The sequence below is a fragment of the Hemiscyllium ocellatum genome, chromosome 35 (assembly GCF_020745735.1).
Source record: "Hemiscyllium ocellatum isolate sHemOce1 chromosome 35, sHemOce1.pat.X.cur, whole genome shotgun sequence".
Classification (NCBI taxonomy): Eukaryota; Metazoa; Chordata; class Chondrichthyes; order Orectolobiformes; family Hemiscylliidae; genus Hemiscyllium; species Hemiscyllium ocellatum.
This window is the reverse complement of record NC_083435.1, coordinates 15,940,576-15,968,423: the sequence shown is the minus strand read 5'-3', so window position 1 is coordinate 15,968,423 and position 27,848 is coordinate 15,940,576. Positions and strand designations below refer to the sequence as shown.

The 27,848-nt window shown below is 45.9% G+C and overlaps 1 protein-coding gene across 6 annotated transcripts; it reads right to left on the bottom strand.

Moving 5' to 3' along the window:
* Window positions 1-142: 142 nt before the first annotated feature.
* On the bottom strand, window positions 143-19,084 carry LOC132832908 (nuclear factor 7, brain-like). 6 transcript variants are annotated; one of them, XR_009647000.1, is made up of 7 exons: window positions 18,305-19,084; window positions 18,119-18,208; window positions 17,792-18,025; window positions 17,257-17,279; window positions 16,036-16,151; window positions 6,341-6,701; window positions 1,013-1,079 (listed from the first exon to the last, which is right to left on the bottom strand). XR_009647000.1 is itself a non-coding variant. In XM_060851145.1 (6 exons), the coding sequence occupies exons 1-6, from the start codon at window positions 18,695-18,697 to the stop codon at window positions 922-924; spliced, it is 1,014 nt and encodes a 337-aa protein (XP_060707128.1). In that variant the 5' UTR covers window positions 18,698-19,084; the 3' UTR covers window positions 143-921. The 6 variants fall into 6 exon arrangements, 4 of the variants coding, with proteins under 4 accessions (XP_060707128.1, XP_060707127.1, XP_060707129.1 ...); XR_009647001.1 differs by lacking the exon at window positions 1,013-1,079 and adding an exon at window positions 1,318-1,392; XM_060851145.1 differs by lacking the exon at window positions 6,341-6,701 and having other exon boundaries at window positions 143-1,079.
* Between the last annotated feature and the right edge of the window lie 8,764 nt (window positions 19,085-27,848).

Genomic DNA, 27,848 nt, shown 5'->3' with positions numbered 1-27,848 from the left:
AGTGAATTGGCCAAATTGCCCTGTAGTGTTAGTAAGTTAGTCAGAGGGAAATGGGTCTGGGTGGGTCATTCTTCAGAGGGTCATTGTGGACTGGTTGGGCCAAAGGGCCTGTTTCCACACTGCAGGGAATCTAATCCAAAAGTCACATCAACAGGTTTAATTGGAAACACTAGCTTTCAGAGCACTGCTCCTTTCTCAGGTGGCTGTGGAGTGCACAATTGTAAGACACAGAATGTATAGCAAAATTTTACAGTGTGATGTAACTGAAATTATACATTGAAAAATACCTTGATTGTTTGTTAAGTCTCTCGTCTGTTAGAATGACCATGTCAGAATCACTCCTTTCATATGGAAATTGCATTTTTTTTTTCTCTCAAAGTGAACTTTAACAACTGGCATCAGCCCAGATAATGTATTGGGTGTTAGCACCTCTTTGTGCTGCTGACTGTGCTATAACGTTTAGACTGATTCTAATCTAAAAAATGAATTAACGGTATCTTACATGGATTCATGCAGTTTTTGAGCAAAGTACAATGTAACTCTGCAAGTACAAATTCACCCCACAAACGTATATGTGTATGTGTGCATGTGGGTGTGTGTGTGTGGGTGTGGGGAGGTTGTGAGTGTCTATGAGATAGAGTGTATGCTTGTGTGTGTGAATGTAAAGTGGTGTAAGTCTGTGAGAGGGTGCATGTACACGTCTGGGAGTGTGTGTGTGTGTGTGTGTGTGTGTGTGTGTGTGTGTGTGTGTGTCTGTAGGCGTGTCTGCATGTGTGTGTATAGTGCAATGGGATCACCTGTAGTGTGATATGAACCCAAAGTTCCGGTTGAGGCCCTCCCTATGAGTACTAAACTTAGCTATCAGCCTTTGCTTGGCCACTTTTCACTGCTGCCTGTCCCAAAGTCCACCTTGGAGGATGGTCACCCGAAGGTGCAAGGCCAAATGTCTGGACTGCTGAAGTGTTCTCCAACTGGGAGGGAACACTCCTGTCTGTTGGCTGTTGTGCGGTGCCCATTCATCCGTTGCTGTAGCCTCTGCTCGGTTTCCCCAAATGTACCATATCTCAGGACATCCATGCCTGCAGCATATGAAATAGAGAATGTTGGCTGAGTCACATGAGTACCTGCCACATACATGGTGGGAGGTGTCCCCACGCGTAATGGTGATATCAATGTCCACACTCTGACACACCTTGCAGCATCTACCGTGACAGAGTTATATGGAATTGTCCTGAAAGCCAGGCAGTTTGCTCGGAACAATGATCTGCTTGAGGTTTGGTGGCTGTTCAAAGGCGAGTAGTGGAGATGTGGGGAAGGCCTTGGCGAGCTGCTCATCCTCATTGGTTATGTGTTGCAGGCTGCGAAGAACATGGTATAGCTCCTGGGGAAGTACTAGACAACGGAAGGTATCCTGTTAGTTATAGTATGTGTCTGACATCTGAAGAGGTCATTACGGTCCTTTGCTGTGGCATGTTGGAACCAGTAGTTGATGAGTTGAGAATCGTACCCCATTCTTATGAGGGCGAGGTGTCAGGGAGTTGGAGGGATGTGGAGGAATAATTGGAGAGGAGGCTGGAGGAGAAAATGAGGGGAAAATGTGAGTGAGAGGGGAGACTGAGGACAAGTGAATATGAGGGTAACAGGGCCTGGAGAGTGATGTGTTTGATGTTGACATAGAATGAGTTTGAAATGTGAGGAGAGAGATGAGCGGAAGGAGTGTGATTGAAGTGGGAGCATGGAAGGAGACAGTGGGGTAGGAGTGATGTGGAGTGGAGGGGAGTGTGAGGAAGAGGAGTAAGTGAAGGAGAAGTGTAAGAAAGGTGGGGCTTTGTCAAAATGGGTTTCTTTGCCAGAGCGAGTGAGTGAGGTTGAAGAGGGAGAGATGCGAGAGAAGTGGGGAGACAAGGGTGAGGACATACAATAACTTCAGAAAAGTTGATGGGAGTTGTGGGGGTGAGAGAATGGGGGATAGTGTGAGGCCTGAGCAATGTCAGGGGAAAGGGAGTCTTCACAAGGAAGAATTTTAAAAACAAAGAACATTACTTACAAACAAAGAAAACCTGCAGAATTGTGAGTTACAGTGTGATCTGGGTGTTCGAATGCTTGAGTCAGAAAACATTAGTGTGCAGGAATTGTGAGTAATTAAGAAGGTTAATGGGATGTTAACCTTTATCTCGAGATAAGATGAACTTAACAGTAACCTTGCACAGCTCGCATGTCAGATACAATTGTTTTACACAATGGTTCCTTAGGAAGGAGGGAAAACTTTTGACCATAAAATAACTTTCCGACAGATTGTGCCAGAATGTCTTAGAATAATTTTTAAGCTCAGAGCAGACTCCTGCTTTTTATCATAAGCACAGAATCATTCTGTACCTGAGGCTGAGATGTTACCATAAGGTTCCATTTAAACTGATTCATTAGTCTCGAATTAAACACCAGGGTCCCAGGTTAGATTCCAGCCTCGGGCAACTGTCTGTGTGGAGTTTGAACATTCTCACCGTGTCTGCGTTGGTTTCCTCCCACAGTCTAAAGATGTGCATGGTTTGGCCATGTAAATTTGCCCATACTGTTAGGTGCATTAGTCAGAGGGAAATGGGTCTGGGTGGATTACTCTTCGGAAGGTCTGTGTGGATTTTTGGGGCGAAGGGTCTGTTTCCACACTCGAGGTAATCTAATCTAATATAATCAAATAAACATCTTGCTGTTCAGTGTTGTGATTCAAATTCAAATATCACATCAGATCTGATTAGTTAAAATTGATAGTGGGGCTGACTGTAATGTCTGTAGAATGGTCTGTAAGACCAGCAAGTAAGTTAAAGCTTCGTCAATATTACCTTTTACAGATTTTGCATTTCATCACCAGTAATGGCTACTCAAAATAATCATAAAGTCCCAAAATTCAATTACATTCAGTCCATAGCAAGCAAGCATGATGAGTTAATTTTCAACTGGCATTGGCAGTACCATCACTAAAATGGTCTCTTTCTCTCCTTCTCTCTCTCTCTCTCTCTCTGTGTCTCTCTCTCTCTCTCATGTTCTTCTGAACTTTCAAATCAGGGACTTGACACAGAAAAGATGTTTCTCCCTCTACCTAGCTTGCAAGGGGTAATTAGAATCCATTGTAATTGATAGGACCTGACCATCAATTACAAGGCGTCTGATGATAACAAACTTTGTTTTGAGGTCAGAATCAAACACTGTCATTAATTTCACAAGGGAACAGGCGTGACTGTTATCACTCGGTGTCCTGATTACACAGATTCAGTGATGTTTAAGCAAATGTTCTTAATTGCTTTAGAGCATCCTGTTGTCACTTGATGAGAACACATGTCTTTATCTTCTGCATAACTTGGATTCCCCTCTTTTGGGGCCTGACCTTCCCTGTATGTCGACTTATCTTCTAATGTGCAGTAAATGTGTTCTTACAATTCAACATTACATTTAGTCTAAACATTGAAGAGCAAGTTCTAAGGCTAGAGACTTCTGCATTCCCTCCTTTTGTCGTTTCATGACAACTACATAGCTTATACATTTATAATTATTTCATTCAGTTGATTTGTATTCTCAACAAGTCAAGTGACTCCTCTGTTGAGTCATCATCCAGAGGAGCAAAGTCTGATAGATACTGCATTTCAGCATAAACGTTTGGGCATGGGGCTACAGGGATAGACAAGGTCGATTAACCAGATTCCTCTTTGTAAAAACAGGGTAAAAACAATGACTGCAGATGCTGGAAACCAGATTCTGGATCAGTGGTGCTGGAAGAGCACAGCAGTTCAGGCAGCATCCAACGAGCAGCGAAATCGACGTTTCGGGCAAAAGCCCTTCATCAGGAATAAAGGCAGTGAGCTGAAAGCATGGAGAGATAAGCTAGAGGAGGGTGGGGTGGGGAGAGAGTAGCACAGAGTACAATGGGTGAGTGGGGGAGGAGATGAAGGTGATAGGTCAGGGAGAAGAGGGTGGAGTGGATAGGTGGAAAAGAAGATAGGCAGGTTGGACAAGTCCGGACAAGTCATGGTGACAGTGCTGAGCTGTAAGTTTGAAACTAGGATGAGGTGGGGGAAGGGGAAATGAGAAAGCTGTTGAAGTCCACATTGACGCCCTGGGGTTGAAGTGTTCCGAGACGGAAGATGAGGCGTTCTTCCTCCAGGCGTCTGGTGGTGAGGGAGCGGCGGTGAAGGAGGCCCAGGACCTCCATGTCCTCGGTAGAGTGGGAGGGGGAGTTGAAATGTTGGGCCACGGGGCGATGTGGTTGATTGGTGCGGGTATCTCGGAGATGTTCCCTAAAGCGCTCTGCTAGGAGGCGCCCCACCCTCCCATCCTGGCACTTTCCCCTGCCACCGCAGAAACTGTAAAACCTGTGCCCATACCTCCTCCCTTACCTCTATCCAAGGCTCTAAAGGAGCCTTCCACATCCATCAAAGTTTTACCTGCACATCCACTAATATCATTTGTTGTATCCGTTGCTCCCAATGCGGTCTCCTCTACATTGGGGAGACTGGGCGCCTCCTAGCAGAGGACAGAAGTAGATTCTGAAGTAATGAAATCTCACAGCATCTTAGACGAATCGCAGTGAGGTGTTGAGTATGTTTAGAGGTAAGCAAGGACACCGGAAAATGGGAAGTACAGACTTATACATTTTGATATAAGTTTATATAAGGGGCAGCCACTACCAGAGTGTGGATGACAGGGAGAATCTGGGTGCATGAAGTCTTACCCTGAGCAACAGGGTCAAGCTTAGTTGAATAATAGGCTACAGGACACCATGAGGAGCCATGTTGCTGGGCGAGAACAGCTGTAGCACAGGTTTCAACGATAGCAAAACAAAGACGGAAGTGGCGGTCATACAAAGATCAGCCTAGCACATGTGCTGAAGAGAGGTTAGTTTTAAGTTCAGGATAGGCTTGTAGTTGTTAAGGAGTGATTTTATACCATTGTGGTGCACTAGATGAGGACAGGGGAGGTAATGTTTGGGTCAGAAGGGCATAATTGGGAATCCATTGTCAGCAATAAGTGACAAGACCTAGAAAAGACTGCATCTGTTTAGGAGTGATTAGAGGATCAATACAAAGAACTGGGTCAATACGTTCAGGTGTCAAGTAACGATCAAATTCAGAAATTAGAGTACCTAACAATTTAACTTCTTTCTGATTCGTCTTAATCTTATTGGTGGGGGTATAACATAGCCACATTGATGCAAATGGTTTTGTAAGATGGTGGAGCGAGTGTGATTAGACCCTTCCTCAGGGCTAGCGAGGAGGTGGTCATCGACATATTTAGCTAGGGTAGAGCCTCCAGAAGATTCAAGTGATTCAAGCTGGGTGTGAAGAGTCTCTGAAAAGAGTGTGGGCGAGTGAATAAACTCTTGAGATTGCAAGTCCACGTATATTGATGGCCCTTAAAGTGAAGTCATCAAGTGGGAAAAACAAATCCAGCCGAGCTAGGCGTCTACTGGTGAGATAAGTTCCTATCGTAAAGGAGTACCAGTCTGAACTAATTGGGAGTGTTCATAAGGTAACCTTGCACAGCTCACATGTCAGATACAATTGCTTTACAAAATGGCTTCTTAGCAAGGAGGGAAAACGTTTGACCATAAATGGTTACTCTGTGAACAGTGAACAGACTGGGCCTGTACTTTCTGCGGCTTAGTAGAGTGAGAGGTTAAAGCATTGTGGAGCGGTTTGATAGGAACAGGAGTAGGCCATTCAGCCCCTCAAGCCTGTTACAGCATTCAGGCTGATCTGTGGCCTAATTCACTGCCTTTGGTCAATATCCCTTAATATGTTGACCCAACAAATATTTTATCTATCTCAGACTTAAATAGTGAAGACATGGAGAGGTTGTTTCCTCAGGCTGGATGAGCTAAATCATCGTCTACCGCATGGCCCTGGGAATACTCAGTATGGAAATACTCAACTCAGAAATCCTTTTATTCATGGTATTCAGGGGTGTGGGAAGACATACTCGTATGAGAAAATGAAATTCAAGATCAGCCATAATTGTGAAAGAAAATGAATGGATTGAAGAGTGGACTAGCCTGGAGGGACTGAATGGTCTTCTCTATTTTCAGTGGAGTAGGAGAGTGAGGCAAAGATTCCCAATGCTCTGAGTGAAGAGCTTTCCCCCTGTCTCAGTGCTAAGTTACCATCCCCTTATTCTGAAACTGCGTCCCTGTGTTCTAGATACCTCCGTTAGCAGAAACAACTTCTCAGGGTCGAACCTGTCGGGGCCTTGAACAATTTGTGTTCACCCGGGCTCTGGGTCAATGTTTATCCTTCACCTCAATAAACCCACCCCTGAAAAGGCTAAACAGGGTGTTTCCAAAATGGTCACTGACCTGTCACATCCATCGTGAGGTATGAACTCATTGTGTTTGAAACCAGATGTCATGCAGCACTTGTACCATCCCTGTCAGAGACTCAGACATCCTTCAGCATGAGAGAGAGATTCCTTTGCGCCACTTCATCGAGAAACAGTTCGGTCCAGTCTCTGTAGACGAGGCTGGGGTGTCAAAGAGTCTGCTCCCTCCGTGTACATGTGGACAGGCAAGCTATCGCCACAGGTCATGTTGATCTAGCGGGATTCCATACTCTCTGGGACTTTGGTCATGACCAACACACAGTCAAGGACCACACTGCCCCTGAAAACCCTCATGATGAGGGATGATGGTCCCGTCACTTCTAAATCCCCTGTTGTTTCTGTAGTGGCCATTGGAGAGAGAATCAGATCAATAGGTCATCTCTCAGGCTATTCCAGGCATAGATTAATGTTTGTAATGGAGAAAGAGAGTGAGGCAGGGGGACAGAGAATGATAAAGGGAGAGACAGGGCAGAGAGAGATGGAGATATAGAGGGAGGGATAGAGAATATACAGTTAGACGTGAGGGACTGGGAGGGATAAAAACAGAGATGGCGAACAGAGGGACAGATGCACAGTCAATATAGATGTACAGCATAGAAATAGACGCTTTGATGCAACTCGTCCATGCTAACTAGATATCCCAAATTAATTTGGTCCCATTTATCAGCACTTGGCCAATATCCTTCTAAACTTTTCCTTTTTGCAGCAGAGAGCAGCGGGAGCTGGGCGGAAGTTCAGGTGGAGCGCAAAGCCAGTCGGGAAGGTAAGTGATTGCTATTAGAGTAGGTGTGTTCTAAACTCCAGGTCCTACAAAGTAGGGTCTCCCTCCCTCCCTCCTCCTCTTACCTAAATTAAGAGTCCACAGACTTGCCACAAAAAGAGGGTCTAAGGAAGTTTGGATCGAAGATTGAGGCTTCAGCTCAGGAGTCTTTGACAAGGAGGTTGAGTGAAGTGATTACGCCACAGTTGAAGAGGGTAAAGACATGACTGCAAATGTGTTGCTGGTCAAAGCACAGCAGGTTAGGCAGCATCTCAGGAATAGAGAATTCGACGTTTCGAGCATAAGCCCTTCATCAGGAATAAGAGAGAGAGCCAAGCAGGCTAAGATAAAAGGTAGGGAGGAGGGACTAGGGGGAGGGGCGATGGAGGTGGGATAGGTGGAAGGAGGTCAAGGTGAGGGTGATAGGCCGGAGTGGGGTGGGGGCGGAGAGGTCAGGAAGAGGATTGCAGGTTAGGAGGGCAGTGCTGAGTTGAGGGAACCGACTGAGACAAGGTGGGGGGAGGGGAAATGAGGAAACTGGAGAAATCTGAATTCATACCTTGTGGTTGGAGGGTTCCCAGGCGGAAGATGAGGCGCTCCTCCTCCAGTCGTCGTGTAGTTGTGTTCTGCCGGTGGAGGAGTCCAAGGACCTGCATGTCCTCGGTGGAGTGGGAGGGAGAGTTAAAGTGTTGAGCCACGGGGTGATTGGGTTGGTTGGTTCGGGCGGCCCGGAGGTGTTCTCTGAAGCGTTCCGCAAGTAAGCGGCCTGTCTTACCAATATAGAGGAGGCCACATCGGGTGCAGCGGATGCAATAGATGATGTGTGTGGAGGTACAGGTGAACTTGTGGCGGATGTGGAAGGATCCCTTGGGGCCTTGGAGGGAAGTGAGTGTGGAGGTGTGGGTGCAAGTTTTACATTTCCTGCGGTTGCAGGGGAAGGTGCCGGGGGTGGAGGTTGGGTTGGTGGGGGGTGTGGATCTGACGAGGGAGTCACGAAGGGAGTGGTCCTTGCGGAACGCTGATAGGGGAGGGGAGGGAAATATATCCTTGGTGGTGGGGTCCGTTTGGAGGTGGCGGAAATGGCGGCGGATGATACGTTGTATGCGGAGGTTGGTGGGGTGGTAGGTGAGAACCAGTGGGGTTCTGTCTTGGTGGCGGTTGGAGGAGCGGGGCTCAAGGGCGGAGGAGCGGGAAGTGGAGGAGATGCGGTGGAGGGCATCTTCGATCATGTCTGGGGGGAATCTGCGGTCCTTGAAGAAGGAGGCCATCTGGGCTGTGCGGTGTTGGAATTGGTCCTCCTGGGAGCAGATGCGGCGGAGACGAAGGAATTGGGAATATGGGATGGCGTTTTTACAGGGGGCAGGGTGGGAGGAGGTGTAGTCCAGGTAGCTGTGGGAGTCAGTCGGTTTATAATAGATGTCTGTGTTGAGTCGGTCGCCCGAGATAGAAATGGAAAGGTCTAGGAAGGGGAAGGAGGAGTCTGAGACAGTCCAGGTGAATTTCAGGTCGGGATGGAAGGTGTTAGTAAAGTTGAAGAACTGTTCAACCTCCTCGTGGGAGCACGAGGCAGCGCTGATACAGTCATCGATGTAGCGGAGGAAAAGGTGGGGGGTGGTGCCAGTGTAGTTGCGGAAGATGGACTGTTCCACATATCCTACGAAGAGGCAGGCATAGCTGGGGCCCATGCGGGTGCCCATGACAACTCCTTTAGTTTGGAGGAATGACTGCCCAGCTGGTTCAGTGCGCTACGTGCTTGATGTGGGAGGTCAATGACTCTGGTGTGTCTGGCTCACATCTGTGTGGAAAGTGTGTGCACATTCAGCTATTGACCGAGCATATTGCAGCACTGATGAAAGAACTCGAGGACCTTAGGCTCATCCAAGAGAATGAGATCTTTCTGGACAGGACCTTCAGCGAGGTTATCACACCAATCATGCCAGAAGAGAGCAGAAGAGAGCAGACGATGAGGAAGGCAGAGAGGAGACAGGTGCAGTACCTGTCAGGAACAAGTTGAAGCTTTTGGAAACAATAGAGACTGATGATGATGATGCCAGTCTGCGAGGCAGCCAGGTCTGTCAATCAAAAGTTGGCGCAGAGGCAGACTGGAAGAGTTGGACATCGCACAGAGCCGTGGTAATAGGGGACTCCATCATGAGAGGAACTGACCGGGGTTTTTGTGGCAGCAGATGGGATTTAAGGATGGTCTGATGCCTTCCTGGTGCCAGGGTGAAAAACATCACGGACAGAATACAGGAAATCCTCAAGAACGAGGGTGAAGAGCCAGAGGTGGTGGTACATGTCGGCACAAATGATGTTGGGAAGAAGAGGAGGAACATACTACAGCAGAACTTCGAAGAACTAGGAAGAATGCTGAAAAGCAGGATGTCCAAGGTGGTTATCTCCAGTTTGCCTCCAGTTGCTCGGGCTGGTGTGGCCAGAAACAGGGAGATAATGGACTTGAACATGTGGTTGGGGAACTGGTGCAGGAAGCAAGGATTTAAGTTCTTGAATCACTGGGGTATATTTTGTGGTAAGCATAAATTCTACAAGAGAGATGGTTTGCACCTTAATAGATTAGGGACCAGCATTCTGGCAGGCAGGTTTTCTACTGCAACACCGCTACATTTAAACTAAGTAGCGGGGGGGGGGATGTTTGGATGTTTAAAAAGGAAATTAAAGGGAAAGTTAGAACAAGAGAAGTCAAGGAAGACAACTGTATCAATGAGGCAGAAAACTCGGAAAGGCATCATGCTGTAAGGTTGAGTCAAATAAGGGTTGATGGGAAGGGTGAGAGCAGTAACAAATTAAATATACTGTATATGAACGCATGAAGCATTAGACATAAGATGGATGAGCTTGAGGCTATTTTGGAAATTGGCAGATATGACATTGTGGGGATAACTGAGACGTGGCTTCAAGTGGACAGGGCCTGGGAAATGAAAATTCAAGACTACACGAGCTATCGTAAGGACAGACTGACGGGCAGAGGGGGTGGGGTGGCCTTGTTGGTATGGGAGGATATTCAGTCCCTTGCACGGGGGGACCTAGAGTGAGGGGATGTAGAGTCAGTGTGGTTAGAACTGCGAAATACTAAGGGTAAAAAGACCCTCTTGGGAGTCATCTACAGGCCCCCAAACAGTAGTCTGGATGTCGGATGTAAGTTGAATCAGGAGCTGAAATTGGCCTGTCGCAAAGATGTTACTACAGTTGTTATGGGGGATTTTAACATGCAGGTAGACTGGGAGAATCAGGATGGTAATGGACCTCAAGAAAGAGACTTTGTGGAGTGCCTCAGAGATGGATTCTTAGAGCATCTGGTGCTGGAGCCGACCAGGGAGAAGGCAATTCTGGATCTAGTATTGTGTAACGAACCAGAATTGGTTAGAGACCTCGAAGTGAAGGAGCTATTGGGAAGTAGTGACCATAATACATTAAGCTTCAATCTGCAATTTGAGAGGGAGACGGTACAGTCGGAAGTGACAGTACTTCTGTTGAATAAAGGGAACTATGGAGCTATGAGGGAGGAGCTGGCCAAAGTTCAATGGTGCAATACCTTAGTAGGGATGACCGTGGAGGAACAATGGTGGATATTTCTGCGTATAATGCAGAAGTTGCAGGATCAGTTCATTCCTAAAAGGAAGAAAGATCTGAGGAGGAGGCATGGGCAGCCATGGCCGACGAGAGAAGTTAAGAAACATATAAAGTTTAAAGAGAAAAAGTATAACACAGCAAAGATAAATGGGAAAACAGAGGACTGGGAAGCTTTTAAAGAACAACAGAGGATTACTAAGAAGGAAATACGCAGAGGAAAAATGATGTACGAAGGTAAACTGGCCAATAATATAAAGGAGGATAGTAAAAGCTTTTTCAAGTATGTGCAAGGCAAAAAAATGATTAGGACTAAAATTGGGCCCTTGAAGACAGAAACAGGGGAATATATTATGGAGAACAAAGAAATGGCAGAAGAATTAAATGGGTACTTCAGATCTGTGTTCACTGGGGAAGACACAAGCAATCTCCCTGAGGTAACAGTGGCTGAAAGACCTGAACTTAAGGGAATCTATATTTGCCAGGATTTGGTGTTGGAGGGACTGTTAGGTCTGAAGGTTGATAAGTCTCCGGGGCCTGATGGTCTACATCCCAGGGTACTGAAGGAGGTGGCTCGGGAAATCGTAGATGTGTTGGTGATTATTTTCCAGAGTTCAATAGATTCGGGGTCGGTTCCTGAGGATTGGAGGATGGCTAATGTTATACCACTTTTTAAGAAAGGTGGGAGAGAGAAAGCAGGAAATTATAGACCAGTTAGTCTGACCTCAGTGGTGGGAAAGATGCTGGAGTCTATTATAAAGGATGAAATTATGGCACATCTGGATAGCAGTAACAGGATAGGACAGAGTCAGCATGGATTTATGAAGGGGAAATCATGCTTGAATAATCTTCTTGAATTTTTTGAGGATGTAACTCTGAGGATGGATGAGGGAGATCCAGTAGATGTAGTGTACCTGGACTTTCAGAAAGCTTTTGATAAAGTCCCACACAGGAGGTTAGTAAGTAAAATTAGGGCGCATGGTATTGGGGGCAAAGTACTAGATTGGATTGAAAATTGGTTGGCTGACAGGAAACAAAGAGTAGTGATAAGTGGCTCCATTTCGGAATGGCAGGCAGTGACCAGTGGGGTACCGTAGGGATCCGTGCTGGGACGGCAGCTTTTTACAATATATGTTAGTGATATAGAAGATGGTATCAGCAATAACATTAGCAAATTTGCTGATGATACAAAGCTGGGTGGCAGGGTGAAATGTGATGAGGATGTTAGGAGATTACAGGGTGACCTGGACAAGTTAGGTGAGTGGGCAGATGCATGGCAGATGCAGTTTAATGTGGATAAATGGATGGTTATCCACTGTGGTGGCAAGAACAGGAAGGCAGATTACTACCTCAATGGAATCAATTTAGGTAAAGGGGCAGTACAGAGAGATCTGGGTGTTCTTGTACACCAGTCAATGAAGGCAAGCATGCAGGTACAGCAGGTAGTGAAGAAGGCTAATAGCATGCTGGCCTTCATAACAAGAGGAATTGAGTATAGAAGTAAACAGGTGCTTCTGCAGCTGTACAGGACCCTGGTGAGACCATACCTGGAGTACTGTGTGCAGTTCTGGTCTCCAAATTTGAGGAAAGACATTCTGGCTATTGAGAGAGTGCAGCGTAGGTTCACGAGGTCAATTCCTGGAATGGAGGGATTAACTTACACTGAAAGACTGAAGCGTCTGGGCTTGTATACCCTTGAGTTTAGAAGACTGAGAGGGGATCTGATTGAGACATATAAGATAATGAAAGGATTGGACACTCTGGCAGCAGGAAACATGTTTCCGCTGATGGGTGAGTGCCGAACCAGAGGACACAGCTTAAAAATTTGGGGTAGACCATTTAGGACAGAGATGAGGAGAAACTTCTTCACCCAGAGAGTGGTGGCTGTGTGGAATGCTCTGCCCCAGAGGGCAGTGGAGGCCCAGTCTCTGTATCCATTTAAGAAAGAGTTAGATAGAGCTCTCAAGGATAGTGGAATCAAGGGTTATGGAGATAAGGCAGGAAGAGGATACTAATTAGGAATGATCAGCCATGATCATATTGAATGGCGGTGCAGGCTTGAAGGGCTGAATGGCCTACTCCTGCACTTAATGTCTATTGTCTATTTCTGGAGATAGACTGGCCACCAATATCCATAATAAATGCACCAACTCCCACAGTCACCTAGACTGTACATCCTTGCACCCCGCTTTCTGTAAAGATTTCATTTCATTCTCCTGGTTAATCCATCTCCATTGCATTTGTTCCGATGGTGCTAACTTCAACAAGGGAGCCTCTGAAATATCCACCTTCCTGAACTATGGATTCCCCAGCACTGTTGCTGACAGGGCGCTCAAGTGAGTCCAACCCACCTCTGGCATTTCAGCCCTCACTCCCTCTTTTCCTCCTGCAACAGTGATAAGATTCCCCTTGTCCTTACTTACAAACCCACCAGCATCCACATCTGGAAGATCATTAGCCACAATGCTACCATCAGACACATATTCCTCTCCTCTCCCTTGTCCGCCTTCCACAGGGATTGTTCCCTCCAGGACATCCGGATCTACTCTTCCCTCACTCCTAACAGCCCTCAATAGCCTCATCGCACCTTCCGCTGCCACTGCAGAAAGTGGAAGACCTGTCCATTTCCTTCCTCCCTCCTCAATATTCAAGAGCTTTATCTGCACTTCAAATGATCTAATCTAGATTAGATTAGATTAGACTTACAGCGTGGAAACAGGCTCTTCGGCCCAACAAGTCCACACCGACCCGCCGAAGCGCAACCCACCCATACCCCTACATTTACCCCTACCTAACACTACGGGCAATTTAGCATGGCCAATTCACCTGACCCGCACATCTTTGTGACTGTGGGAGGAAACCAGAGCACCCGGAGGAAACCCACGCAGACACGGGGAGAACATGCAAACTCCACACAGTCAGTCGCCTGAGTCGGGAAAATCACTACTGCAATCACTGCTCACAATGTGGCCTCCTCGACATTAGGGAAATAAAGCATAGAGTGGGTGACCACATTGCTGAACACTTGCATTCTGCCTGTAAAAAAGACCCTGAGCTTCCAGTTGCCTGCCACTTTAACACTTCACCCTGTTGCCTGGCCAACATCTCGGTCTCGGCTTGCTGCAGTGCTTCAGCAAAGCTCAGCGCAAACTGAAAGAACAACATGTCATTTTCCACTTCCAGATTCAATATCAAGTTCAATTATTTTAAGGTCTGAGTGCTCTCATGTTCTTACCTTAACCCCCAACAGATCAGGCTTCATTTTGTTATTACACACAACTCATTGTTAGACAAAAACCATCACCATTTAGAGCTACTCACCCTCTGAGCCAGATTATTATCAATTCTTTTGTCTGTCCAACTGCTCTTCTCTGTCTTTGGGCTCTATTCCCACTTACCGTACAGTCCTTAGCCCATTCCCTACCGATGGTACAAAACCTGCCAATTTACCTGCTCTCTCCTCGATATTCAAGGCCCAACACACCACCCAGGTGAAGCAGCACTTTACTTGCACTTCACATAGTCTAGTCTAGTTCATTCACTGTTCGCAATGTGGTCTCCTCTACACTGGGCACGAAGCATACACTGGGTGACCACTTTCCAGAATATCTAGGTTCTGCCACTTTAACATGCTGCCCTGTTCTCTGGCCAACATCTCTGCTTTTTAAGCAATTTCTATTTTTGTTTCTCATGCAATCCCCATTAGACATGTGCCTGTTAACACTGGCTGTTTAATGTCTACATGTCTTCCTGATATTGTGATAAAAACTGTTCCTCCAATGTCACTCCAGATGGAGCCAGCCCAGTCTCCTCTAGAATTCCTGGTTCCATGCTGTATTCCTCTGGTTAGACAGAACCCTTCACTGCTCTGACACACAGAGCTGATGGCTCCAGACACTGATCTAAATGAACCACAGAAAGTGTAATGTTTCAGGGAGAGTCTCTTGGAATTAAGAACAGGGATAGTCAGCAAGGCTTTGTGCATGGCAAATCATGTCTCACGAACTTGATTGAGTTTATTGAAGAAGTAACAAAGAGGATTAATGAAGGCAGAGTGGTGGACATGATCTATATGGACTTCACTGAGGCATGCAACAAGGTTCACCATGGAGACTGATTAGCAAAGTTAGATCTCATGGAATACAGGGAGAACAACCCATTTGATACAGAACTGGCTCGAAGGTGGAAGACAGAGGGTGGCAGTAGGGGCTTGTTTTTCAGACTGGAGGCCTGTGTCAAGTGGTTTGCCACAAATATCTGTGCTTGATCCACTACTTTTCATCATTTATATAAATGATTTGGATGTGAACATTGGAGGTAGAGTTAGTAAGTTTGCAGATGAAACCAAAATTGGAGGTGTAGTGGACAGTGAAAAAGGTTACCTCAGAGTACAACAGGATCTTGATCAGATGGGCCAATGGCTGAGGGGTGGCAGACGGAGTTTAAGTTAGAGAAATGTGAGGTGATGCATTTACGTAAAACAAATTAGTGCAGCACTTTTACTCTTAATGGTAAGGTCCTCGGGAATATTGCTGAACAAAGAGACCTTGGAATGCAAGTTTAAAATTCCTTGAAAGTAGACTTGCATTTAGATAGGATACTGAAGAAAGCATTTGGTTCGCTTTCCTTTATTGGACAGAGTACTGAGTTTAGGAGTTCAAAGGTCATATTATAGCTGTGCAGGACATTGTTTAGGTCACTTTTGGAATATTGCGTGCAATTCTGGCCTCCTTCCTGTTGGAAGGATGTTGTAAAACATGAAAGGGTTCAGAAAAGATTTACAAGGATGTTACCAGGGATGGAGGTTTTGAGCTGCAGGGAGATGCTAAATAGCCTGCGGTTATTTTCCCTGAAGCACTGAAGGCTGAGAAGTGAATTTATAAAGGTTTATAAAATCGTGAAGTGCATGGATAGGATAAATATACAAGGTCTTTCCGCGAGCATGAGGAGTCCAGAACTAGACGACATAGGTTTAGGATGAGAGGGGATAGACATAAAAGGGACCCAAGAGGCAACATTTTCACGCAGAGGGTAGTGCGTGTGGAATGAGCTGACCGAGGAAGTGATGGATGATTGTACAATTACATCATTTAAAAGGCTTCTGGAAGGATATTTGAATAGGAAGGGTTTAGAGGGATAGGGGCCAATTGCTGGAAAATGGGATGGGATTATATTAGCATAACCTGGTCGACGTGGACTAGCTGGACCGAAGGGTCTTGTTTCCGTGCTCTACATCTCTTTGATTCTATAACTATCAATTTGAAGATGCCTTGGAACCCCTGCACAACTGGATTTATCACAGGAAAATGAATACACATGTTTACCTTGATGAATGGTGTGTATCATTTCTCTCCAGACTGTGTACTGTAAAGGGCCAGTGAACTGTGTGAAAGACAGAGAGCCATCAGCAGCTGAGAGTGTCTTCACCTCATCACTAATCCTGTAAACATTAAACAGGTGACATTAGAAATGCTGCTTTGTCAGAGTATTTATGGAATAATTTAAATATTCAAGCTTTCAGCATTGTTCACGTTTGAGTGAATGGGCTAGAAAGTGAAATATCCATCTTATTTTTGTAACTGATCGAACAAGAATTTGATAATGCAAGGGAAAGGTTAGGAAAACACCAGGTCCAGAGAAAGGCCCGTGTCCCGATAACAGATTAGTTACGGAGACATCACACACCTCAGGAGATGGTACACATTTTCCCCATCCCCTTGTCGTATTATAAACAGAGCTTGTGGAACAGACACAAAAAACTTCAACAACTAAATGCCTCCTGTCCAACTGTGTAATATATGGGTCTCACAACCCTCTGAGAATCCTGCTCCTCTACTTCTGGCCTCTTGACCATCTCTGATTTGTCTCTCCCCCCATTGGAGGTTGGATCTTCAACTGCCAAGACCCTCAGCTCTGGAATTGCCTCCCAGAGCCTCTCCATTTCTCTATTCCTCTTTCCTCCTTTAAGATGCACTAAATCCTGCACCAATCATCTGGATTCATATATCGGTGTCATTATGAAACAGCTCTGAGACGTTCGAGGTGCTCTTTAAACACAGAAAAGTATTGCAGTCAAAATGTTAAACAGCAAGTTTGTACTCTATGAAGGCGATAACAAAATGTATTTTAAGCTCTCCCTTCTGACTGTCAGGGGTTGGTCAGGAGTCGTGCAGGGACAGGAATGGCCATTCACTAGAAACGTGAGCCAATGGTCTCTCTCACGGTCAGAAGGAAGGTCAGGGTGACACAAACAGCCCAAATCAGGACAGTGATCACTTCCAGCCCGAGAACCAGTTCACATCATTTACAGGCATCTTGTCATTGTTTACAATACTGCAGAATAGTTTTATAAAATCTAATAAGGTTTAAAATCTGTAACAAACTTTTTTTAGAAAAACGCTTGTGCGTGAACCATAACTGGAGTTATTGTCGCCCAATAAACAACTTTTTAAAGCGGTGACAATAACCAGGAAATAACCCCATAATAACCCATCCCTGAGTTACTGAGCAAACTGGGCAGAGTTTCATTAAAGAGCATGTCCTACCTTCTCTTCCGACAAGCTGCCTCCTGAAAGAAATGAATCACAAACAGTGAGGATGGCAGTAACAGACTTCAGGAGGAGACAGACAGGCTGCTGAAATGAGCAGACATAACACGGAAGTGTAACGTGATACATTTTGGAAGGAAGATTGAGGAGAGGGTAAAATAAACTGGAACTGACCATCAGTCCCGCTCACAGACACAGTGACTCTCACTCTCCCACTGTACCAAACACACCCGTACACTGTCCACATGGAACTGGAACTGGATTACAGTGGAAATTCCAAGAGATAATTAAACTTGGGGAACACGGAGCACAGAGATAATAACTAAGCAACTGTCCAGATCACCACCCATTCCCAGGAGTAATGCAGCAAACAGTGTAAATGAGTTTAATTCAGTGACAGCATCGCAATAGTCCAGTCACAGATTGATTGAATTCTATATTTTCTTGTAAATTTCTTTAGTAATAAAATAATTAATACTTTTTTGTAACTGGGTGAAATTTCCATTACCTTACCCGGAGTATAATCCCTCACCTTCAGAAATATCAGCTCATCTTTCTGCTCCATCTGACTCGGCAACTTTGAGAGTTTTTGCTCAATAGAATTTAAATTCTCGTGAATCTCTCGAGGGTTTTTCTCCATTGGTTCTACAATCCTCTCCTCTTCTTCCCTGAGATCTCTGAGTAAACGCTGCTCTTTCTCAGTGAGAATCTGGTGCATTTTAGTGAACTCGGATGTGATGTGGGTCTGCAGACTGCTCGCCTGTTCCTACCAAATGAAATGTGAAACCTCATTAATGTCCCGCGGTAAAGGGACCAAAACTAACCGAGATCCCAGAAAATCAGCACAGGGAGAGCTCACCCTCACTTCGGAAATCTTCCGTTTCTGGGTCAGTTCCGTTTGTAGAGCCGCCGATTTCTTCTTTGTGAGAGAATCTAAAGAAGATTTCAGCTTATTCCAGAATGGGGAGAGAAATTGGAGAGTTAGATGTATTGGGCCAGGTGTTCGATATGTGATGAAACGCGCAGATTATATTTTCTCTTTTACCTTGTGGATTTCAACAGCCTCATTTCTCGGCAGGAAGTTGTGAGTTTTGTGTTCCCGGGAATCTCTACAAATCAGACAGATCAATTTCCTGTCAGTTTCACAAAACAGCTCCAGTTCTCTCTGAGGTTCCTCACAGTGAGGTTTACTTTCCTTCTCTGTCGGATCCAGCTTTAATTTTCGAGCCTCCTCGGCCAGATTCGCTAAGGCCCGATTTACCCTGAGGTTTCTTTCCGGAAACTCCTCTCTACATTCCGGGCAGGAGTTTATCTCCTTCTTTTCCCAACTCTGGGTGATACAGGAGCGGCAGAAGTTGTGTCCACAATCCAGTGAAACCAGTGACAGTGGAACAAACTGTCTCTCGGTCAGTCTGAGAAGTTTCCGACTGGAAGCCATAATTAACCTTAGCGCTTCCTGATTTAAACCGCTCTCAGGTTCCTGCGCAGGTAAACACGTTCAGTTGATCGATTTCCCGATGAATTTCAGTACAAACAATGGTTACTTTACACTTGATCCTCCATATATTCAAACGTGCATATATTGAAGAAGAAACACAACTTGAGCAGGGGATTTGAACTTGAACCCTGGACGGGAGGGTGAAGACCCACAGAATGCTGTCCCTTGGGGAGGGGCAGAGAGAGACAGAGAGGGGGCGGGGATGGAGATGGACGGGGAGCGAGTTTTCCCTGAATTTTGCTGCAGACTGAGCTCATAAACCCGGTCTGGAGCAACCCGGTGTAAGATCCAGATCACTGAGCTGGGTTGTGTGAGTGACTGCACCCGCTCACCTTCAAACACAAAGTATTAGATATCGAGATAGTGAGATGACAGTTACTGAGGCAGTCTGTCCGGGATCCGGTCTGTAAGACTCTTGCGTTTAAGTATCGTCTTTCACGACACAAAGAATTACCAAGGTAACAATCACACAACACCAGGGTGTAGTCCCAACAGGTTTATCTGGAAGGACAAGCTTTCGCTGCTCCTTCGGCAGGGAGCGAGTGGGGCAGGATCACAGGACACAATTTTTTTGTAAAAGAAAATCTCACACAAATGTTGCGATGTAATGAACAAACCGAGATTTCTGTTAACTCTTTAATCACTTCAAATGGGTTGCAGGTTTCGGTCGATTAATATGCAAATCCGAAAAATTGATTCAAGTCACAGTTGCGAGATAACTTTTAAGTTTTATTTTAAAAAGCAGCATTTCAGTTCAGACAATGCCTGAAAGGTGTGAGGTGAGAGTGTGTCTGTATTCCAACCGGGAGACAGACTGATTTTGCAGCAGCAGCGGGAGCGGGGAGAGTGAGGAGTTGGGTGGGAGCGGGGAGAGTGAGGAGCTGGGTGGGAGCGGGGAGAGTGAGGAGCTGGGTGGGGAGCGGGGAGAGTGAGGAGCTGGGTGGGGAGCGGGGAGAGTGAGGAGCTGGGTGGGAGCGGGGAGAGTGAGGAGCTGGGTGGGGAGCGGGGAGAGTGAGGAGCTGGGTGGGAGCGGGGAGAGTGAGGAGCTGGGTGGGAGCGGGGAGAGTGAGGAGCTGGGTGGGGAGCGGGGAGTGTGAGGAGCTGGGTGGTGGGAGCGGGGAGAGTGAGGAGCTGGGTGGGGAGCGGGGAGAGTGAGGAGCTGGGTGGGAGCGGGGAGAGTGAGGAGCTGGGTGGGAGCGGGGAGAGTGAGGAGCTGGGTGGGGAGCGGGGAGAGTGAGGAGCTGGGTGGGAGCGGGGAGAGTGAGGAGCTGGGTGGGGAGCGGGGAGTGTGAGGAGCTGGGTGGTGGGAGCGGGGAGAGTGAGGAGCTGGGTGGGGAGCGGGGAGAGTGAGGAGCTGGGTGGGAGCGGGGAGAGTGAGGAGCTGGGTGGTGGGAGCGGGGAGAGTGAGGAGCTGGGTGGGGAGCGGGGAGAGTGAGGAGCTGGGTGGTGGGAGCGGGAAGAGTGAGGAGCTGGGTGGGAGCGGGGAGAGTGAGTGAATTGATTTATTTGGGCTCAACCCTCCCATTCCCCACCCACTCTGGGCTCGCCTTCATTCTCCACACCCCTCTCTCTCATACCACCTTTCAATCTCCTTCCTCTCTCTCTCTCTAACCATTGCTACCTCCCCATCCATCCGGATTACACATCCTTCCTCCTCATTCCTCCACTCTCATCACTCACTGCACTCTCCCTCATTCACTCCCCTTTCTCTGACCCTCCCCTCCTCCAAACTCCCCCTTTTCAGACTCACCTTATCTCGGCTCCACACTCATCCCACTCTCTTCATCGCTCAGCCCTCACCCCCTGCTCCCCTCTCTCTGACGGTGTTATTTGATCTCTCCCCCAGCTCCAGCCTCTCTGACTCTGGATCCGAACACAGCGCATCCCCGGCTCATCCTGTCTGAGGACCGGACCAGTGTGAGAGCAGCCACTCCCTGACTCTCCGGAGAGATTTGATCCCTGCGAATGTGTCCTGGGATCAGAGGGATTCACAACAAAGAGACACTGTGTGGAAGAGATTATTTTGCCGCCACCTCCCCCTCACGGACCCCCTCTCCCAGAGTGTGAATCCCCGGAAGATCGGGGTTTTCCTGGACTATGAGGGTGGACAGGTGTCATTTTACAATGCGGACACCATGTCCCATCTCCACACTTTCACCCACACTTTCACTGAGAGGCTCTTTCCCATCTTCAATCCGGGAGGGAATGACGGCGGGAAAAATTCCGTCCCGCTGACAAACTGTGGGTTTGAAGGGCACTGATAGATCCATCCCATAATGTCACCCCGTCCCCCTGCCTCCTGCCAGCTGTAAACTGATGGGGGCGGATCTCAGTCACAGGTGGAGAGAGAAGCCAGGTTAAGATTCCAGGAATAAACCCTGTATCGGAACTGGGAACTGAAAGATCAGCAAGGAGCTGTGTAGGGCTGGGGGAGAGAAGGAGGGGGAGAGAAGAAACAAATAGAAGCTCAATTGTAGAGAGGGACTGACTGGGTAGAATGAGCTGTGAGCTGCAGGAACCCGGGGACCTTCCTGCCTGTAATGTTGCTCCACAGGCGGGAGGTGGCGCTACATGACGGTGTTGGAGATGAATCAGTCAGTGGGTCTCAGACTGGGCTCAGGGGAGTCTTTCCAGGGGGGACACCAAATCATCGAGGAACTAATGGGGGCTGAGTGATGAGGGATTGGAAGGGAAATTGCATCGGATGCCATGTTCTCTAAGTTACCAGATGTTTGTCTGATTCTGGCATGGTGAGGTGAGTGTGAAGGTTCTTGACATCACAGCCACATTTCATCAATAAAGGTTAAAAAAACACACAACACATAACCTATTGGTTACAGTCCAACAGGTTTAATTGGAAACACTAGCTTTCGGAGCACCGCTCTTCATCAGGGTGTCCAAATCATGACATTTCATCAAGTGTGGTATCAAGGAACCCTGGAGTCTGTGGCAATCAGGGGTGGAGGGAGACAAACGTTCCACTGGTTACCTGGCTCAGGGGATGATGAACGCGAACATGAATGTGACCTTCCTTCAGTAATAAAGTCAGATGTCTGTATGCTGGATAACTGTGCAATCTTCATCAACATTCATGACTCTGCATATTCTGAAACATCACATGTACAAATGCAGCAAGACTTTGACCAATATTGAAGCTAAGGCTGACAGGTGTGAATTCAAATTTGTGCCACACAAATACCAAGTCATGACCTTCTCCAATGAGAGTCAATCCAGCCACTGCCCATTGACATACAATGCCTTCATTGAATTCCCTGCTGACAACAGCTCAGGGATTACAATTAACCAAAGGTGCAACGTATAAATGCACCATATAAATGCAGTAGCTTTCAAATCAGGTCAGAGGCTCAGAATACTGTGTGAAGTCATGCACCTCCTGACTCCCAAAAGCTTGTCACTCATTTGCAAGGCACAAGCCAGGAGTGTGATGGAATCCACCCCACTTGCCTGAGTGGGTGCAGCTCCAACAATACCCCAGTAGCTTGACACTATCCAGAACAAAGCAGGCCACCTGACTGGCCTACATCAACACGGTGGCACAGTGGTTAGCACTGCTGCCTCACACTGCCAGAGACCTGGGTTCAATTCCTGACTCAGGCAGCTGACTGTGTGGAGTTTGCACATTCTCCCCGTGTGCCTGCGTGGGTGTGCTCCGGTTTCCTCCCACAGTCCAAAGATGTGCAGGTCAGGTGAATGGGCCATGCTAAATTGCCCGTATTGATAGGTAAAGGGGTAAATGTAGGGGAATGGGTGGGTTGCGCTTCGGTGGGTCGGTGTGGACTTGTTGGGCCAAAGGGCCTGCTTCCACACTGTAAGTAATCTAATCTAAAAATACCCTGCTGCCTCCACAACCAATGCTCAGTAACAGCAGTGTGTACCATTGACAAGCTGAACTGCAGAAATTAACCAAAAAGCCTTGGGCAGCACCTTACAAACCCACAACCACTTCCATTTAGAATGGCAAAGCAGCAGATACATGGGAACACCATCACCTGAAAATTAGCTCCAAATCACTCACCAAACTGACTTGGAAACTTGTCACTGTTGCTGAGTGGTAACCCAAGAATTCCCTCCCTCAGGGTATTGTGAATCTACCTACAGCACATGCACTGCTGCGTTTCAAGAAGAGAGCTCATCAACTTCTCAAGGGCAACGTGGATGGCCCAGCAGGCAATACATATGTCTTCTGAGCAAGTAAAAGAATGAACATCTGTGAACATTCAAACTTCCCAAATTCTCACCTTCGTCATAGTGATAGGGATTCTTGATTGTTATGGTTTTCAGCAGGGAGACTCTGAATTTCCTTTGGTAGGATGGAATGGGAAGAGGAAAACCAGCTGCTGCTGTCATATTTGGCTCTCTTCAGTTTGGACTCAGGTAATGAGCAAGTGCTACCTGGCCCAGTGAGTGCTTCCATCATTTTCGTGTTAATGTCTGCAATTGTGATAAACCTGTCAATTTCACTTCACTGGAAATCTCATCATGCTGAAGCAATGTCCTTACATGGTAAAATAACGCTGACAAAGTTGACTAGATTTGCACAGGTCTATGAATATTGTTAGGGAAAAGCAATGGCTGCAGATGCTGGAAACCAGAGTCTAGATTGGAGTAGTGCTGGAAAAGCACAGCAGTTCAGACAGCATCCGAGGAGCAGTAAAATCGACGTTTCCAGCAAAAGCCCTTCATCAGGAACACCATGAATATTGTTATTTATAATTATAAATGTATAAATTGTTATTTATTGTTAACATGTAAATATTGTCACATTAAGGTCAATATTATGTCATAAAATTGAAAAGAAGGAAATTCATATGATGCTTTTAAAATAGTAAACAGGACTTTAGCCTTTCCAACATTTATGTGGTGTGAGACTGATTTGACTATCTGTATTGGATGTGATGTGCAACTCATTGTATTGATCAGGGCATCCACACATAATATTTCTCCCCATGAAAATATTTATTCTGCAGAATATTGGTGGAGTTCAAAAATAATTTATTTCTGGTTTAATGTTCTTTCTCATCACTGTCCACTTCAGTGAAAATAACCCCTGACTTACAAATATGATATGTCATTTTGTTGATAGCATGATAAAGTACATGCAGCCTTTTCAAATTTCTGTGTTATATTTTACTTGAGGTTGGGGAAGTGTATCCTGATCACTTGGTCTGCTTGGCACAGAGTCGTCAATCAAAAATGCTGCAGCAAAACTGAACAAGAATCAATGTGTAAGAACAAAAGATGACAAGAATCAAAAGAATAATAGAGTCATTGAGGCATCAAATCATTGAGTCGAAGAACACAGCCCCTTTGGTTCAACTCATCCATGTCAACTAAGTTTCCCAAACTAACCTAGTCCCATTTGCCTGTGTTTGGTCCCTGTATACCTGTAAACATGTTCTCTTCATGCACTTGTTAAATATCTTCTAAATGTTCTAATTGTACTTGCATCTGTCACTTACTCTGGCAGTCCACTGGCACATATGCACCACCTCCTGTGTGAAAAATCTCCTTTTAAACCTTTCTCCTCTCACCTTAAAAGATTTGCTTCTAGTTTTAAACTCCCATATCCACAGGATGACGTTTTTGGTATTCACCTTAACTGTGCTCCTTGTGATATTATGAAACTCAACCTCCAATGCTCCAGTGAAAGAAGTCCCAGTCTATCCATCCTCTGCTAATAATTCAAAACCTGCAGTCTCGGCAACTTACTTGTGAACCTTTTCTAAACCTTCTCCACTGTGGTCATATCCTTCCAAAAGCAGGGTGACTAAAACCATACACAGTCCTCCAAAAGTGGCCTCATCAATGTTTTGTACAATTGCAACCTGCCATCCCAGTGCCTAAATTCAATAGTTTGAATACTTAAATACTTTCTTATGAATAAAAACAATAGTTAAACACGTACATTATTTTAGTTAATAAAACAGAAATTAACTGGCTAAATAGTCATAGAGAAAGTCAAGAAATGTCTATGTAACCCAAACGCTGAAGTGAGTTTGTTCAGAGTGGTCAGCTGTAACTCATGTTGATGATTCCCACTTTGGTAAATTTCAACATTCAGCAGCAACAAAAGAGGATAGCTGCAAATAAAGGGCAAGGTGTTTTGCCAAATAAAGAAGGGAGAAAAAGCCAAGTAAAGAATTGGGACACAACAGGAATAAAAGATTATTCACACATCAATAATGTCATACAATCCAAAATGAGCAACAGGATGCATATAAGACTACTATTTTCACTTCAGATTCAAGTTACAATGCAACCATTGCATAGGCACATTGCTATTGCATTCAACAAAATGGTGGCAGTAACTTGTAATGTGATTATCGGATCAGAAATCCAGGCTAACCGTATCCAGAAATTTAATCATTTAATTTTGTAGTGGAAATTCTGACTGCAAGAATTAAGTAAGTAAAACAAAAATACAGGATAATTTGTCCAGATTTATGCCAGATTTAAGATTACTTCATGCCAATTGCACTCAAACACCGTGATGGGACCAATGGATCAGAAACATGACACAGGCCAACCATTTGATTTGATTTCTTGTCAAGTCTATGAATGACAAATGCAGTGAAAAATGTTATTTAATGTTGTCAATGATGGCGCCATCTTTAAACACAGAAAGTAAACCAAAGTGCAGAATATAAAACCAGAAAAATAAAACAATAAATTCATCTCATAAACTTATCTCAATAAAGTGAGGTGGTCTTCTAGCTCAGACATGAGCCTGGATATAAGCTCCTCCACCCCGATGCCTCGAGCCCCTGCTGCTAAACTGATGACATGACTGCAACCATGCTACACCACGCCGTCACTGCTGAAACAATGAATTACCACACTCCAGCGCCATCTCACCTCTACCAATGCTGCCGCCATGATTTCATGCTGGGTCAACCTCACCTGTGAAGCGACTGCTGGTGCTGCAGGCTCCTGGCCTAGATCCACACACATCACCGTCACTGCCTCAGCCATCTGGTGCCCAGGCCTAGCCATGGACCTGGAGCCTTGGCTAAGCCTGTGAGTGCAGACCTGAGGGTTAAGCCTGGGACTTCCTCTTCTCCCACAGGATGACCTTAGGCTGATGTGTTTGTCTCAATCTAGCATTGCACCAGATGGTGTCTCCCCATTGTCATTTACTCAGCCTTGCCACATCTTTATCCACCGCTCCGCACTGGGTCCACTCAATGAGAGGGACAACAAAAGATTTAAGAGGAACCACAGAAATAACAGGTGTGTGTGACAAATATTCTCTTGAAGTTGAACAATTTGTCAATTATTTACACAATATGCAATGTGCTGCAGCACTGATCTATTTTACTTAAACAATTCGATTTCTGTGTGTCGACCCTTAATCACAGTCATGCAGTTGTGTAGAAACATCAAATGCAAATCAGTTGGAACAGCTCGGCTGCCTATGTGTCACAAAGCTGGGCAAACCTCGAGTACAGCTCAATTAAGGGTCTGCCCAGCCTCAAGAGTTAATTGATTATGAACATAGAAACATACAAATCAGCAATGGGAGCAGACCATTTTCTCCTTGACCCTGTTCTGCCATTCAGTAAAAATTAGGGCAGAGTTGACTGGAGTTTCAGACCAGGAGCAGAATCAGGTCAATCAGCTCATCAAGTCTGCTATGCCATTCAATTGTGGATGATATATTTCTCAACTCCTGAATTCATTCTCCTTGCTTCTCCACTCTCCTGCCTTCTCCCATAACACTTGATGTCCCTACTCATCAGGAACCTGTCAATCACTGTCTTAAATTTACTCAATGACTTGGTCTCCACAACTTTCTGTGGCAATGAGTTCCACAGATTAACCACCCTTTGGCTAAATACATACCTCCTCATCTGAGTTCTGAGTGGTCATCCCTTCACTCATGTCCTCATGTCTGAGTCTCTCCCCTCTGGTGGAAACATCATTTCGATGTTAGCTCTATCGAGGCGTCACAGAATTATGTACGTTTCAATCAGACCCCCTCATATCACTCTTTACACGAATGATTAAAGAACCAGAGTCCACATATGGCAGGACATTCATCCCAGAATCATGCTTGTAAACTTCTGCTGTACCCCGTCCCCTTAGAGCTACTGAACAGTGGGATTTAGGAGTCCTCATTCATCCAACACAGAAAACTGGCATCGATTTCAGTGGGTGTTAGAGAAGCCAAATGAGATGTTGGCATTTATTTCAAAGATCATGGAAAATAAAAGTAGAAAATAAGAGGCCGAGACCATCTGACCATCGAGAGAGAGAGAGACAGAGAGAGAGAGAGAGAGAACAGCATTACAGACCCAAAGACAGAGCCAGAGAGCAAGCAATTGTGTCAATCCACAAGAGACTTGGGTAATATTGTAAGCTTAAGGGGTCAAATAGGATTGGAAACAGAATGTTACTATTAAAGTTTATTTTAACTTGTTGCCTAGTAAAGTTGGGATTGTTTATATTAGTACCAGCTTGTGTTCATAGTGATTTGACCACTTCAGTATTTTGGGACATCTGGGCAAGTTCATGCATCACATCCAGGTTGAAGTTGCCTCACTATTTTTAAGGAGGAAGAAGACAATACTGCAAACTCTTTGAGGGGAAAGTGAGGACTGCCGATGCTGGAGATCAGGGCTGAAAATGTGTTGCTGGAAAAGCGCAGCAGGTCAGGCAGCATCCAAGGAACAGGAGATTTGACGTTTCGGGCATAAGCCCTTCTTCAGGAATAAGCCCTTCCTGAAGAAGGGCTTATGCTCGAAACGTCGAATCTCCTGTTCCTTGGATTCTGCCTGACCTGCTGCGCTTTTCCAGCAACACATTTTCAGCTCAATACTGTAAACTCCCCAGGATTCCCAATCCCTATTCCTACAGCTTGTGACTTGACTCCCCAAGTGAGGATGATGTGACCTGACTCCTTCCTTTTTCCAGAGTCTGCTTCAATGAACACCGGTGATTACAACTTGGCTGGAGCTCAAAGTGATTGCATGGCTAAGGAGTGAACTCCAAAGGCGTGGACTTTGTTCTGGTTTGTGGAGGCATCTGGTACTCCAGGGTTGTTCGTACGGCTGTTGGACATAATCGGCAT